Source organism: Notothenia rossii, assembly GCF_949606895.1.
Source record: "Notothenia rossii genome assembly, chromosome: 1".
Taxonomy (NCBI): domain Eukaryota; kingdom Metazoa; phylum Chordata; class Actinopteri; order Perciformes; family Nototheniidae; genus Notothenia; species Notothenia rossii.
In genome coordinates this window covers 92,995,315-93,010,314 of record NC_136912.1, presented here as the reverse complement: position 1 = coordinate 93,010,314, position 15,000 = coordinate 92,995,315, and the positions used below count along the sequence as shown (strand labels likewise).

The following is a 15,000-nucleotide window of genomic DNA, read 5'->3' as shown; positions in this document are numbered from 1 at the left end:
AGCAAGCTCAAATGTCTCATTAAAATCTCTAGTCTTCTTAACGAAAGATTTTGAAACTGTTACAGGTGAGTCTTAAATGTCCCATGTCATGCTTTTCTGGTTATTACCCGTCCCCTTGTGTGTTATGAAGGTTTCTCTGCATGTAAACGGTCTGCAGAGTCACAAACCCTCAAAGTACACCCTGTAGCGAGTAAAACTCTAACACAGAGAAGACCTGTCTGTGCTGCCCCAGAACGCCTCGTTGGACATTTCTCTTTTTCTTCGTGGGTACAGCGACGTGCCCATACCCAAATGGACCAATCCGTGGAGCCGTTACGTTAAGTCCGCGGAGCCGTTAGACTTTCTCACACACACACACACACACACACACACACACACACACACACACACACACACACACACACACACACACACACACACACACACACACACACACACACACACACACACACACACACACACACACACACACACACTCTCTCTCTCTCTCTCTCTCTCTCTCTCTCTCTCTCTCTCTCTCTCTCTCTCTCTCTCTCTCTCTCTCTCTCTCTCACACACACACACACTCAATCTTTTCTCAGCTGCAGCTCCGCCAATTTCTCCTCCCTGAGACGACGGGACGCGGCGAGGCTGTGAGTCGGTGTGAGCACACACACAAACTCCCAGCCAGGCTGCGGGTGTGTGTGTGTTTCGGGCTGGGTTTCGCTGTGTCTCGCAGACGGCCACTGGGCTCATAGGGAGGGGGGGGGGGGGGGGGGGGGTCAGGAGCTCCAACAAGCCGTTTAGGGCAGAGAGTGAATACACACTATACAGAGATGCTGTATGAGAAACCAATGTGATTTTGGAACATTGCACAATATAAATCTATTCTAGTAGACCTCAACGATGGAATTATGATCAGTAGAAATGGCCATGACATGGGACCTTTAATATTATTATTTTTCAATGAAAATAAGTCTAAATTTCAAGTTTTAAATGCATTTGTACAGTTGATAAAGTGATTTCCATCTAACGAGCAGTTGGGTTGAATATGATTACAAAGCGTGAAACACAATAAAGAATCTCGGCGAATCATCACAGATGAGTGAGGGGGAACTTATAGAATGGCAACCAGCTCAAGGGGTACATGAGACAAAAAATGTTGGGAACCACTGCTCTAAATGATAGAATACCAAAACACTTTCTTTAATGTTCTTTGATGGGAAATCTCAATTCATTTGTGGGCAACCCGATATCATGGCAAGACGTGAACATGTGATGATTTACCATGCTGGGAGACGTGAAGATGTCACGATTTCGTCCCTTCAAACGTGACAGTTACACGGTATTGTTAACATGGACCAGTGCCTAGCTCTAGGGCTCTGACATGGCCCAACCAGTGGAGATATACCCGGAAATGCCAAGCAAATGCTACCCCGACGGTCGGTTGTTATTGTCAATATTAATATAATAATGATTTATTTTGTAATAGTCACACTCGATTTCGCCGATGTTCTTGTTGCCCCAGCTGGTCGACAACTCTTTTAGCAGAAACAAAGGCTACATTAATGTATTAAATCGATGTTAATCCATGCGTGTGGATGTGGAATTAACGGACGTGATGTTGTGCGATTGGGGAACTTGGGTTCATGTTAATTTACAAACTCTTCAACTAGAACCGCCGTTATATTTAAAAACATTTTAGAAGGCCTTACGAAATACTTTAATGTAAATTAAAATGTAAATTAAAATGTGAAGGAATGTGTGTATAACAAAATATACCCGTCATTAACAATACCGGAAACAGACGTAGGCAAGATCCTCAGCTCGGTGATTTGGATGGTTTAGCCACAATGCACGTTGGGATTTGGTGTTTATGCGATGTGAAATCCGAAAACATTTTTTAAAAATAAAATAATACTTTGTTCCGAGTGTGCTTGCTTTTCTCTTTGAAAGTCATCACATAACGGCATTGTAATACACGGTGCGGCTGCATTAAATATAAAATATCTGCCGTAGTTCTCTATTTATAGAGCCCTGATGAGAAGACTTCTAGACAAACATGAGGAACTGCGGCCAAAACTGAAAACGTGACGTGGATCATAAATATATCAGCAATTAAACAACATCTTGCATTTCTTTTCACAAAATACGTCTCCTTACAGTATCAAAACTAATTCAGCTGACTTTTATATTTGATCCAATTGCTAGATAGGCTGTATTTACACCATAAAGGTGCAGAGCTGATAGAAAGGGACACCTAGTGGTTAAAGCACGTTATTGAATTTTATTATTTTTATTATTGTTTTTAAATATAACTACGGTTCTAGTTGAAGAGTTTGTAAATTAACATTAACCGAAGCTGTTGCCTGGCAACGCAATCGCACGACGGCACGTCTGTTAATTCCCCATCCACACGCATGGATTAATATCGATTTAATCATTAATGTAGCCTTTGTTTCTGCTAAAAGAGGTGTCGACCAGCTGGGGCAACAAGAAAATCTTTGAAATCGAGTGTGACTATTAAAAAATAAATAATTATTATATTAATATTGACAATAACAACCGACTGTCGTGGTAGAATTTGCTTGGCATTTCCGGGTATTTCTCCACTGGTTGGGCCATGTTAACAATACCGTGTAACTGTCACGTTTGAAGGGAAACTTTCAGAGTCTCTTTACACAGAGGGGACATGTTGATGTAGGAGAGACATGAAGAAGAGGGGACACATGTTGATGTAGAAGAGACATGAAGAAGAGGGGACACATGTTGATGTAGAAGAGACATGAAGAAGAGGGGACACATGTTGATGTAGAAGAGATATGAAAAAGAGGGGACACATGTTGATGTAGAAGAGACATGAAGAAGAGGGGACACATGTTGATGTAGAAAAGACATGAAGAAGAGGGGACACATGTTGATGTAGAAGAGACATGGAGAAGAGGGGACACATGTTGATGTAGAAGAGACATGAAGAAGAGGGGACACATGTTGATGTAGAAGAGACGTGGAAAAGTGGATTTTGCATAATAGGTGACCTTTGAACAGCAGCTTGAATCAAAACCAGTAACCGGCTCCAGATAACTTCTTCAATGTTTTGGGATCTATTTCTTTGGTGTTCTTTAGATCCATTTGGAGGTAAACTCGACTGCACCCAGCCCTCAGATTGAAAGACAAACAACGATTTCTCAATTGCCGCCACGCCTTCCTCTCTTTACGACTCTGTCTGTTTGAGTTACAGCAGTTTCCCCCTGCAGGGACACGAATGTTTCCATGACAAACGTGGGGCAGTTCCTTCTGCTCGAACCTCGTATTATTGGCTGTGTTGTGGTGACAGCGTAGTATATGGGTCATAAACAAACAAACTGTCAACAAACCAGAATTAACCTCAAACAATAAAGATGCATTCTTCCCTCTAATGTGTCACCTCTCAATGAAGTGAGGAAGTACTTGAAGGAGAGAGACTGACATTATGTGTTTTTCATTGTTAATATAGTTCAAGGTTCAAGGCTTGTATTCTCATGTGTACATAGCTACAGTCACAGGCTCCTCCAACAGGGCAACACAATAAAACAGAGAATAGTGCAAGTAAATGAAATAAAATATAATATAATAGAAATGGTGCAGAATAATCTATATGCAAGTAACTGGAATTATGATATATATAAATCGCAAACAGATGTTATTGATGTTCTTTCAAAAGTTCAGGTGTTGAACAGTCTTATGGCCTGTGGGATGAAACTGTCCCTTAGTTCAATATAGTGAAATGTATGTATTTTTTTTAATGTAATAACTGAATGTCTCTCTTTTTCTTCGCAGGACTTCCACGTGCACTCGTAACGGGCTGGTGGCCGGCGTGCAGAGCAAGTACTTTGAATCCCTTCTGGACCGAGAGTGGCAGTTCTACTGCTGCTACTACAAGCGCCGCTGCCCCTACTCCTGCATGTACGTACTCACAGGGCTTTGTTACAGGACATATAGATACTTCTATACTTTGGGAAAAGGATGGAAACCAGACTCCTATGAAGCTGAAGCAGACACTAACTAACTAAATAAAAGAGATACACTTTATGTGTGTACACAAACGTTAGGGTTATTTAAATACTTTGGTTTGACAGAGGTTATTTTGTGTACAAATTCTTGGAGGTCACAACTCAAAGACAATAAATAGTCCTGCACATAAATCAACTTGCACTTTATAGTTTCAGTAAGGATTAAATGAACAGGATTCAACATGTTGATTAGGAAGCTGTAGGGCTTTTGTTTTTGAGCTACCATTCGTAGCAATATGCATAACTTACACACTAAATCAATTGTTTAGTTCACATATTTGAAAAGTAGCTTAGGGAAAGATATTGCATAGGAACGAAGGTCAGAGTGGTCTGAGTGGTCTGGATGGACCCAAAAAATGCAGGACTAACTGAACCATCGCATGTTCGTTAGTAGCTTTAGTACATAAGCCCTTACTGTCAACTGTCACGTGACTTCAAAACTTAACTAATAGCACTTCTCCGGTTATTTTTAAACCAAATCACAATCTTTTGTTTACCTAACTAGGTTTGATGTCTTAAACTTAACCAAGTGTTTCACATGTAGTTATTTAAACCAGAAATACCATCAATCAATCAATCAATCAATCAATCAATCAATCAATCAATCAATCAATCAATCAATCAATCAATCAATCAATCAATCAATGTTTATGTATATAGCCCAATATCACAATGTTACATTTGTCTCAGTGGACTTCACAGTTTGTACAGAATATCAGTATGACAGCACGACACCCTCTGTCCTTAGACCCTCTGTCCTTAGACCCTCTGTCCGTAGACCCTCACATCGTACAAGGAAACACTTCCAGAGAAACCCCACAGTTTAAAGGGGGACATGGGAGAAACCTCAGGGAGCGCAACAGAGGAGGGATCCCTCTCCCAGGACGGACAGACGTGCAATAGATGCCGTGTGTAAATCGAAAAGATAACACATTTACAACATAGGTAGACCAAATGTTTGGAAATGCATGTGTCTATAATAAGAAGAGGAATCCACGAGGATGTCAACAATCCTGTGGGAGCCATCAGGGAAATACCAATACCATATTTGTTGTTGCCTAAACCTCCCCGAGTAGTTTGTGTTGAAAGACTGTATGCACCTAACAAGCTCATCTTGACCCGTGTTGCTGTACATTCGTAAATAATTTCACACAACTTTTACTTATAAACTATACAAATGTTTCAGGAAGACACAATTTGACTGTTTGGATATGAGAATGGGGTCGATCTTCTTGTTTTAATCTTGGCAAGATAACCAAATGATCATATTTCCCAATGAGTCTAACTATACTTTTAAAGCTTCACATTGTGATACTCAACATGCCACACACGGCTAATTTGCCTCCACAGGAAGACCAGTGACGTCCCTGAGCAGTACAGAGAGGAGGGCGAGATGGTGGTCCCCAGTTATGGATACTTCATCCGAGGAGCCGAGTCCACCTTCAGTGGAGTGCTGAGGTTTGATCACAACATCTGTTTATCTCCTAATAACTTCTGATCCCATGAGGCCACGGTTTGGTAATCCATCCAGAAATTGTTGAAATCCTCTCAATTGGAAGACAATATCTCCGGAGTTTGCCTGATGGGAGCAGAATGTGTTGGCACACCAAAGAAAAAACAGTAAAGGTTTATGATTTACGATAGTTGAAGTGACAGATTTTTGTCTTTTGTTTCAGGGATCGGCAGTGGAAGTACATCCTGTGCAGAATGACAAACTTTGACTGCGAATTTGAGAATTTATAGAACTTTCGACTCACTATATAAAAGCACAACTATATTTACTCTTACATTTAAACTAAAACATAATACTGACATTATGATTCACATTTTCATTCATGGTTTATTTTTGTTAAATGCATCGCCCACACACTCTGTATAATCACTGTTTTTAAGTCTGGCATGCACACATCACTGCTCACATACTAGTTAAATGTCTAGACAGACAAACAAACAAACAAACAAAGGAATTATGTCCCGAAAACCCGAAACTCCAATATAAACTGTGATCCAGTCCATTTTTAACCTAGATTTGAAGCCGTTTTGTATTTACAATTGCTGTTTTTAAAAAAGATGGATTGGACAAAATAATCGGCTTGTTGGAGCTCCTGCCCCCCCCCCCCCCCCCCCCCTCCCTGTGAGCCCTCCCTGTGAGCTCAGTGGCCGTCTGCGAGACAGCGAGACACAGCGACACCCAGCCCGAAACACACACACACCCGCAGCCTGGCTGGGACTTTGTGTGTGTGCTCAGGCTGAGTTCCGCGGTGTCTCGCTGTCTCGCCGACCCCACACCAGTGAGCCAGCTCACAGTGTCCCACTCCGCGCAGCAGCGAGCCTCGCAACGTCCCGCCGAGTGTGTGTGAGGAAGTCCGTGGATTGGTCCAAACGTAACGGCTCCGCGGACGTAACGTAATGGCTCCGTCCATTTGGACCAATCTGCGGAGCCGTTACGTTACGTCACTATCCCCGATATACGTCACTATACCCAGGAAGTAAACAATGGAAAAAGAGAAATGTCCAACGAGGCGTTCTGGGGCAACATAGACAGGTCTACTCTGTGTTAGAGTTTTACTCCCTACAGGGTGCACTTTGAGGGTTTGTGACTCTGCAGACCGTTTACATGCAGAAAAATCTTCATTACAAACAAGTGGACGGGTAATAACCAGGAAAGCATGACATGTTTTTTTTTAATGAAATTCAAGCTTCTCTATCAGGAATAAAGTTAAGCTAACAAACTGACTTTTAAGATAGCTAGCTTGTTAGATAATAGGTAAAGTACTTAAGGCATGCAAACATATCTATGCTAACTAGGGTAAGCAAAAGTGCATTGTGCAACAGAGCTTTGCCTAATTTAAATCTTGATATACACATTTCTAACCTTGTTGAACTGATTATAATCAATCTTAGTTTGTAAGATGTTTGTTTGTGAGTCTTCCAGAGGATTTGGGCTCACAGAGACTCTTGGAAAGGGCTTTGACTTTTGGTTGCTGCAGGAACTGGAAGCCATTTGGCAGCATGTGAAAGTCTTCCAAACAACAAAGTTGATAATTGAATGCTGTGGTCATGGTGGTGGAAAACACCAATCAGGCTCCAGCCTCTCTTAGTGGAGGTCACATGGCGGTGAAGGCCATTTGGTTGGATTTTCACGGTCATAAAAACACTCAGTGGGATGCAGGGTGTGACTGATTGATATATTGTCTTGAAGGGAACAATTGTGTTTGTGTTGAAATAAATATAGACCTATCATATCATATAGAGCCTCTAGCATCAGGACTTTTTTTGAAGAGTTTTGTAATCTGTTTTCAGCTGACTTCACATGTGATATACTGTACTGTACTGGAACTCATGTAACTATACTGTGTGGAAACGGGATTAAAATCATCCAATTATTTTAAATGTGTTGGTGTGTTCATTCATTCAGCATGTTGACAAGAAAACTGTTTTGCATGTTATTAGATAATCTAAATAGTGGAGATCTCCACGAAGGCCTCCATGATTCGGATCCGGTTGATAAATACCATGTAGTGTATATATTTAAATATTATTTGCACGTTAGCTATATATGATTGACAGTTGCAACTTTCTTAATTCAACCCAAATAATGTTTAAACACAGCTAACAATACTTTAAATGTTTCAGAAATCAGTTGGGAGTTTTTTATAAACACCTAAAAGGAGCCAATACAAAATGCAAGAACGTGTGCAAAATATAAGTGTTAAAAAATAGTCAATGAATATAAACTGTATACAATTGTTATCTTATTAGCTATTCAATGACACATACTTTATGAACTAATTATTTGTTATGTTACTCAAACCTAGGATAACATTTCCGGCCAATGGTGCATTCAAGTGTTCCTCCGGTGGTCCCGAAGTTGGGAAGTTCTTTCGATTTCGGTATGTTCATAAGCTTTAAGTTGTAAATTGAGAACAACATCTACGTTTCAAATAAGATATGTAATTTTTTGTATTGCTGCTCAGAGTATTTCAATAAAATAATATCTGTGTCCAAGTTGTTGCTTCGACTTAAGCGGTGTTCATGGACATTTTTCCAGTGATTAACAATTTCTCTGAAATATTTGTTTCCGTGCGGCAATTCAGATTTCTTCCAAAATGTAATAAGTATTTCTTTGGTCAATGCTACACCCTCTCAACTTTGCAATTTCTTGCCAGTCAATCAAAACCCATTTTGGGGAGGGGCTTTTAAAGAGACAGGTTCCTATAGAGTGGTGCAGTGACGAGTCCTAAAACCCGGAAGTGAGTCAGCATTTTACCACTGCCGGTTCCCTCGTCTCAGAGCCAATAGGCGCTTTCACACCGGAGTACTTTTACCCGTACTTTTCCCGTTTCGTTCCGATAGTGCCTGGAATTTTGCGTTCACACCAAAAAGAGAACTTAGTTAGAGAGGTGGGACTTTCCTGGGGAGAAAAAAAACATTTCTGATTGACTGGGCGAATTGCAAACCACGCCCCGTAAAACTCTGAAAAGTTTTGTGAAGCTGCCATTGTATTTGCTGGAATTAGCATTATTAGCATTATTAGCATTAGCCCAGCGCACCAACGGAGAGAGAATAACTTATGGCAACACAAAAGAAAACATGGGAGCGGTGGAGATGAGGAGGTGTCGGCGTTCTGGCGATTTACTCGGAAGGCTTCGTCCCCAACTCCGGGGACTTCCGGTCGGGGACTTCGGGTGGCAGTATACGCCGTGAAGTTGTTTGCGGCCTGCCAGTAAACCCAAAGCAGAAGAAGAAGAAGTGACGTCAGCGGCTTCATTTGAATAATTCTCCCTCAGGGACTTATTCCGGTGTGAACGTGATCTGTACTGGGGCACTAAGTGCTGGGCACTAAAAACGACAAAGTACTTGGTGTGAAAGCGGCTAATGGGAGTTCTCCATAGGGTTTTGGAAAATAGCTGGAACTAAGGTCTGTGGTTGAGACACATTGAAGAGACGGATCACATTTTGTTCTAGGACATTAAATCCATCAGCAGTGACCCCAGTGGTGATTTCTGAAGAGTTGACGTGTCTGAAAAACGATGGTTGTTACCAAGTGGCTGAATAGGACTAAGTTGTCGAGGCCGTTGTACGTCATTACGCCGAACACGTAAACACTCCTCTAAGTTAGTTTGCCCTGTTCTGTTTGAAAGCAAGTCCCTACCTCCTGCAGACTGTTCAAACGAACGCTTCAACTCGTACAATTTAGAATCTGTATTTTTGAATATGGATCTTAAGTTGCTGTGACGTTGAAGGTTGCCTCTACTACAGAACACCTCTATCAGTGATCACTTGTTTATTTGTAATAATAGAACGTAGAAAAGGGACCATCAACAACAAAACACACCAAGTTTTATTAAAATCATGCCAATATGTGTTCCTGCTGCAAACAACATAACAAACATAACCTCCTTGGCACAGGTAACACGAAAGTATGGGCTGTTTAAAATGTCATATTGCCGTGATTATTAAAATCTTACGCACATGTGGAGGGAAAGTGTTGTGGGAGAAAGGATAATCTCGCTATGTGAGAGTGAAAGCCCTCCAAAAAACACAGCGAGGATGAAGTCAGCCATGACGTTATTCAGCAGCTTAACTTGGCTGAAGGCAAACTCAACACTTCTTTGTTTTTTCCATAACATGCCGCAGCAGGGCTCTGACATCTGGGATTAGTTTAGCACCCAAATCACTTTGTTACTCACGGGATAGTTAGTCGGATGTAAACAGTAGAGGAGGGAAAAGTGTTCATGCTACTTAAAGTTACTATTAAACACAGGAATAGTTTGACCTCTTGAGGAAGATGGAGTTTGGAGGGACACAAAAAATAACATATTTCCCAAAGTGTTAGACTTTCTCTAAGTAAGTTAGACATGTATGAAAAGCCGATGAACACTGAGGCATGGAAATTAATTAATTAATCAAATAACCATTTCTTTTTGGGGCTTTCAAACACATGCCACATTTTGTAACTACTATGGATAAGAAGTCAATTAAGCTACGAATGAACAGCAACCTAAATAAAAGTCAACAGATGTTTCTTCATGACTACTTGTATGTTGTCAATGTTACGTGTCTCTTGTTATGTGTCTCAATATACTTTTCCTGTGTCCCTTGGTAGTTGTGTTTTGTCTCTTTGTAGCTTTGTGTCTCTTTAAAGTTGTCTTTTTGAGTGGTTGTTTTCTGTCTCTTTGCGTTCATGTTGTGTCTCTTTGTGTCCCTGTTGTGAATTGTGCCTCTTAGTAGACGTAGTTGCGTTGCATCTCGTTGTAGTCATTTTGATTGTTTGTCCTCATTCGATCTTTCTTGTAGTTGTTTTGAGCCTCTGTAGTTGCCTTCCTGCTCTTATTTTGTCATTTTCGGTCTCTGTTTTGGTCTCTTTTAAGTCGTTTTTTATCCCTTCTTGGTACACTTCTCTTTCATTGAATGGGCCACTTTGTCCTCATGTCACTTCTTTCATTTAAAATGGGTCAAGCTACATTTCTTTACTACCCCAACTCTCCAAAGTCCTAAAATGTATTGGAGCTTAATGGAGTGAGCTGAGCGAAGGTCAGACGGCTCGTCTTGAAAAGAGCTGGGGAGCGGGCCAGTAGCTTTCAGCACTATTTGTTTATGGCAGCTGCTGTCCCGGGGCACGGGGCCAAAGCCGCGGCGACACAGCTGTCCCCGGGGCCGCCGGACGGAGGAGAGACACACGCCTGAGGAGAGGAGGGACCACAGGGATCCGATATCAAACCTCCGAGAGGAACGAGGCTCCCAGGGTCCTACCGCCACCCCACTCTGTGACCAAGGAGAAAAGTAGCTGCTTTGGGTCTCTTTGTTGTTATTTTGAGTCACTTCAAAGTTATTTTGTGTATCTTTGGACGTAGTTGGAGATACTCTCGCTGAGATCCTGAACATAGAGATACTCTTAACTCCAGCTACATGCTTGCTGGGATCCCCGCTCAATGGCATAACATCAACATTTGCAAGTAAACGTATAACCCTAGCATGCCTTTCAACTAAACGCCTCGTTCTTAGGAACTGAAAAGTCAGAAAGCCCAACTGCTTCGATTTAAATAGATGGCTGGAGGACTTCCTAAACATCTTAAGTACGGAAGAAGCTGCTTACTCCCTGTTATATTTGGTTAAGCCAGAAAACAGGCTTTGGGATAAGATAAGGGCTTTCCTAAACCATCTCGGCTGCCAACAATAAATATAATAATATATAGGCTATATATAAATAAAGAGAAATGAGCTATGAAGAAACAGAAAAATAACGGTAATAATATTTAAAGAAGTGAAATTAAATGGGAAATGGATGAATGGGTGATTAATCATAAAAGGAAGAGATGTGTGTGCATATATGTGTATTTATTTATTTGACTATTTATCTATTTATTTACCTATTAAACAATGAAGTATATATATATTATGAAGCAAATCATGTATAAATACAACGCCATACGCATACATCAAATGTAGCTGACACTGTAATCCCCCTGCCCCCTGCCCCCCACCCTTCATGTTATGTCCTGTCCTACTTGTGATGTGTGTGAGCCATGTCGTTGTCCGTGTGTTTTTGTCTTTTGAAAATGTTTAATAAAATATAAATGTTAATTTAAAAAAACTTGGTTTTGTGCGGTAATTTTTGTATCTTCGTACTGATTTTGAACCCAACTTTTGTCTTTCTGGAGATGCTTTTATGTTTGTTTGTGGCCGTTTTGTTTCTTTTAGTTGTTATTTTGAGTCACTTTGAAGTTAATTTGTGTGTCTCTGTAGGCATTTTGTGTATCTTTGTTGTTATTTTGTCTTTTAATAGTATTTTTTTGCCTCTTTGTTATTAAACCTGGAACTAACAAAGCTTAAATTATTGCCGATAAAAACAAAATTAAACACGAAATAATCAGTTGCATTCATTTCTTATGGCTCTATCTGCAGCTTTTCCAGAGTCATTTCTTATGATTACATTTTCCCACAGGCCAACAACAGCTTCAACAAAACTATTTCCCTCAAAGAGAAAACCAAACATGCCCTGTTGTCGTGAGAGAGAAAGTGCAGAAGGAAACATCCATTAAACTCAGTGTGCTGCTCTGCGATGCTAGTTCAGATACTTGGCATCTCATCTTGGGGGCAAGGTCATCAATGTTTGGGCTCAGGCTCTGAGCTGAGGAGACCCTCAGGATGGAGGGAAGGTGTGCGTGCAATATACCGGAGGGCCAGATCTAATAGGAATTAGAAATTATCCTGAGGGCCGAAATTAAATCCACCAAGAGAACGTTAGAACGTTTCAGATTTTAAAATGTGAACTACATAAATAGCCCTCACCAATCTCTCCAAGAGGTGAGTTTTTAGCAGGAGCTTTCTGCAGAGATGACCCAGCGGTAGCCTCTTCCTGAGCCGCTAACCATGAGGAGACATTATCTCCCGCTCTTTCCTCCTCTCCCTCCAACACGTTTCATTACAGCTGGATAAACAACAATCCTTTTCAAAACAGAATTCACACCGGCTGTAATTAAAGTTTATTGCCTGGGTCACAAAGCTATTAAAGTCTCCTAACTGCAATCGCTTTCACAATCTGTAGTTATCCACCATATAATCAAAACTAAAGTATATATTTATGGCAACAAAGCCCCGGAGAGTAAAAGGGATTTGACTTATGATTAAAAACCTGCTGCTGGTTTGATATACTGCATGCCTGGACCATTATCATTTGAATAGATCCTATTTTATACTCATTTTATGAAACAAACACTTCACAAATCTTTAGATATTGTATTTGTGATAAGAATGCATATAAAGGAAAAATAATGACAACATTTATCGTTATTACTCCGGCTCAGGAGGTCATTTTTTAGGCTTGGTTTGTCTGCAGGATTTTGGGGAAACCAGACTGATATTTATGAAACTTGGTGGGAGACTGAAGCATGGACCGAGGAAGAACATATTACATTTGGGAGTGGATCTGAACCCAAATCACTTTCTTAACATTGCAAGATATAGAGCATTTGGCCTTGGAGGAGGTTTGTGGTCTTCGAGTGCTCGTCTACTATGTCCTATTTTATTGTTTTTATTGTCTAATAGGAATAGGGTAAGCAGGGGCGCCGTAAGGGGGTGAAAAGTTAGGACGATTCTAAGGGCCCGTGACTGACAGGGGCCCCAAAAATTGTAGAACATTAAGAAAAAATGTTTAAGTAACCTTTCATCAATCATCAATAATGAACATTAATATAACATTATATTGATAATATACTCACTAAACTTACGATTCATTTCACTTTTTTAGTTCGAAAAGTTAATTATCCAAAGCCTCTGTATACCCCCCTCTATTTACATGTAATGGTTTGGTCCTGTCTCCAAACGCTGTGCGGCACCGCTCTTTCTAGCAGAGTGAGAGCATGTGAGGCAGGGATGCGAGTACTTACGTGTGTACGATGTCTCAACGACTAACAAAGTCAGGCTTTCAAAAAAGAAAAGAAAGGAGAGAAAGACAAGAGAGAGTGACAGTATGTCACCCAGTTTTGCTCTGATTTAACACCACCATCAGGCCTTTTCATTTCCGTTTTGTTGTCCATTCACACTTTAATACCCGCTTGTTTTGTAGTTGGTTTGTATATTTAATTAGAACATCTGCTGCTTATGTTTTTTTTTTGTGATAGCATTTTTATAAATGATAATATTGGTGTTAATGTTCACTTTATTTTAATTTAAGTGGTCATGTATATTTAAGTTATATTTATTTTGATTTATGAATGTTCCATTCAAAAATGTTATTAAAAAGGCATGTACACCATAAAAGATGACTATTGAGGTCTATTGTCAGGAATGTTAGTGTTATATCAAATTGTGAATTCTACTGCAGCAGAATGTTGCAGTAGAATTTGCAGTCTGCACAGTGTTATATGTTCACAGCTCAGTGTCAGTAAATATTGTGCGGTTAGTATTGGACTACAAGATAGATGCAAGCCTGTGCAGGTTGAGTTATTTAAAGCATAAATGAGTCGGTTTCGGTTCTGGAGGTGTGGTTACAGCATTGTGCTTGGTTTGCGTGGCCTGAGCCTGGTGGTGGGGCCCAATGTGATATATTTTCATGGGGCCCAAAATCCCTGGCGGCGCCCCTGAGCGTAAGAAAGAGACTCAAATCTTAATGTACAAATTAAACGTTTTACCTGGACAATGTGCACGTTGAAGGAAGTAGTTAATACCAAATGTAATGGCAAAAAATCCAGAGTTGTCACAAAAAAACTTTACTTAAAACCCAACCATATCCCTATATAATGTTTAAATGGTACATTTGTGCAAAAGCAGGGATACCTTGAGATAAGATAAGACCTTTAGTTATCCATTTGTAGAAAAAAAATGCAGGTATCATAGCAGGAACAGAACAAGAGTAAAACAAGGACAGTATAATTAAGAGTGCACACAAGGATAATACAAATTGAAATATGAGTAAGTAGGTTAGTAACAGTATAAATAACAATAGCAACGATTAGATCAAGTTACACTGTGTGGCTAAATGTACATATATCCAAAAGTGCGAGTGCAAGTCTTATGTCAATGTTTTCTGAACCAAAATACGTGACATGCTATCAGAAACACCACATGACTTTGTGAAATGCTGGCTGTGAAACGCCTGGTTTGGTTTAGCATGTGAACAGAGGTTGTAGGAGGAACCCAAAAAACAAGTATGAGCTTGAAAATGAGCATTGTTTTGTTTTTAGCGGATGTCTCAATACTCTACAGAACATCCACTCTAAGTGATGAGACAAGCACTTGTTTGTATTTAATTACAGAACTTGAGATGGATCAACAACAACAACAACAACCCATAATGCCTCTGAAGTTGAGCACCAATCATCTCTGAATAAAAGATTCAGTTAGTGCCTGAGGTCATTATCTGGGATCCATTAAGGCCTCTGAGCAGCTGCAGCTCTGAATGAGGAAAATAACAGATTCTCACAATATGAGGGAACTGTATTCATGCTCAAATCCTTTTTTAAGC

General features: G+C 40.3%; 1 protein-coding gene across 1 annotated transcript in view; it reads left to right on the top strand.

Moving 5' to 3' along the window:
* dpt (dermatopontin) overlaps positions 1-7,424 on the top strand; it is a 10,842-nt gene extending 3,418 nt beyond the window's left edge. The window contains exons 2-4 of the mRNA XM_079648053.1: positions 3,799-3,924; positions 5,382-5,489; positions 5,708-7,424. Of these exons, the coding sequence (XP_079504179.1) occupies positions 3,799-3,924; positions 5,382-5,489; positions 5,708-5,774 (301 nt within the window). The 3' untranslated portion in view covers positions 5,775-7,424. The remainder of the gene's footprint in view (positions 1-3,798; positions 3,925-5,381; positions 5,490-5,707) is intronic.
* The last annotated feature ends 7,576 nt before the right edge of the window (positions 7,425-15,000 follow it).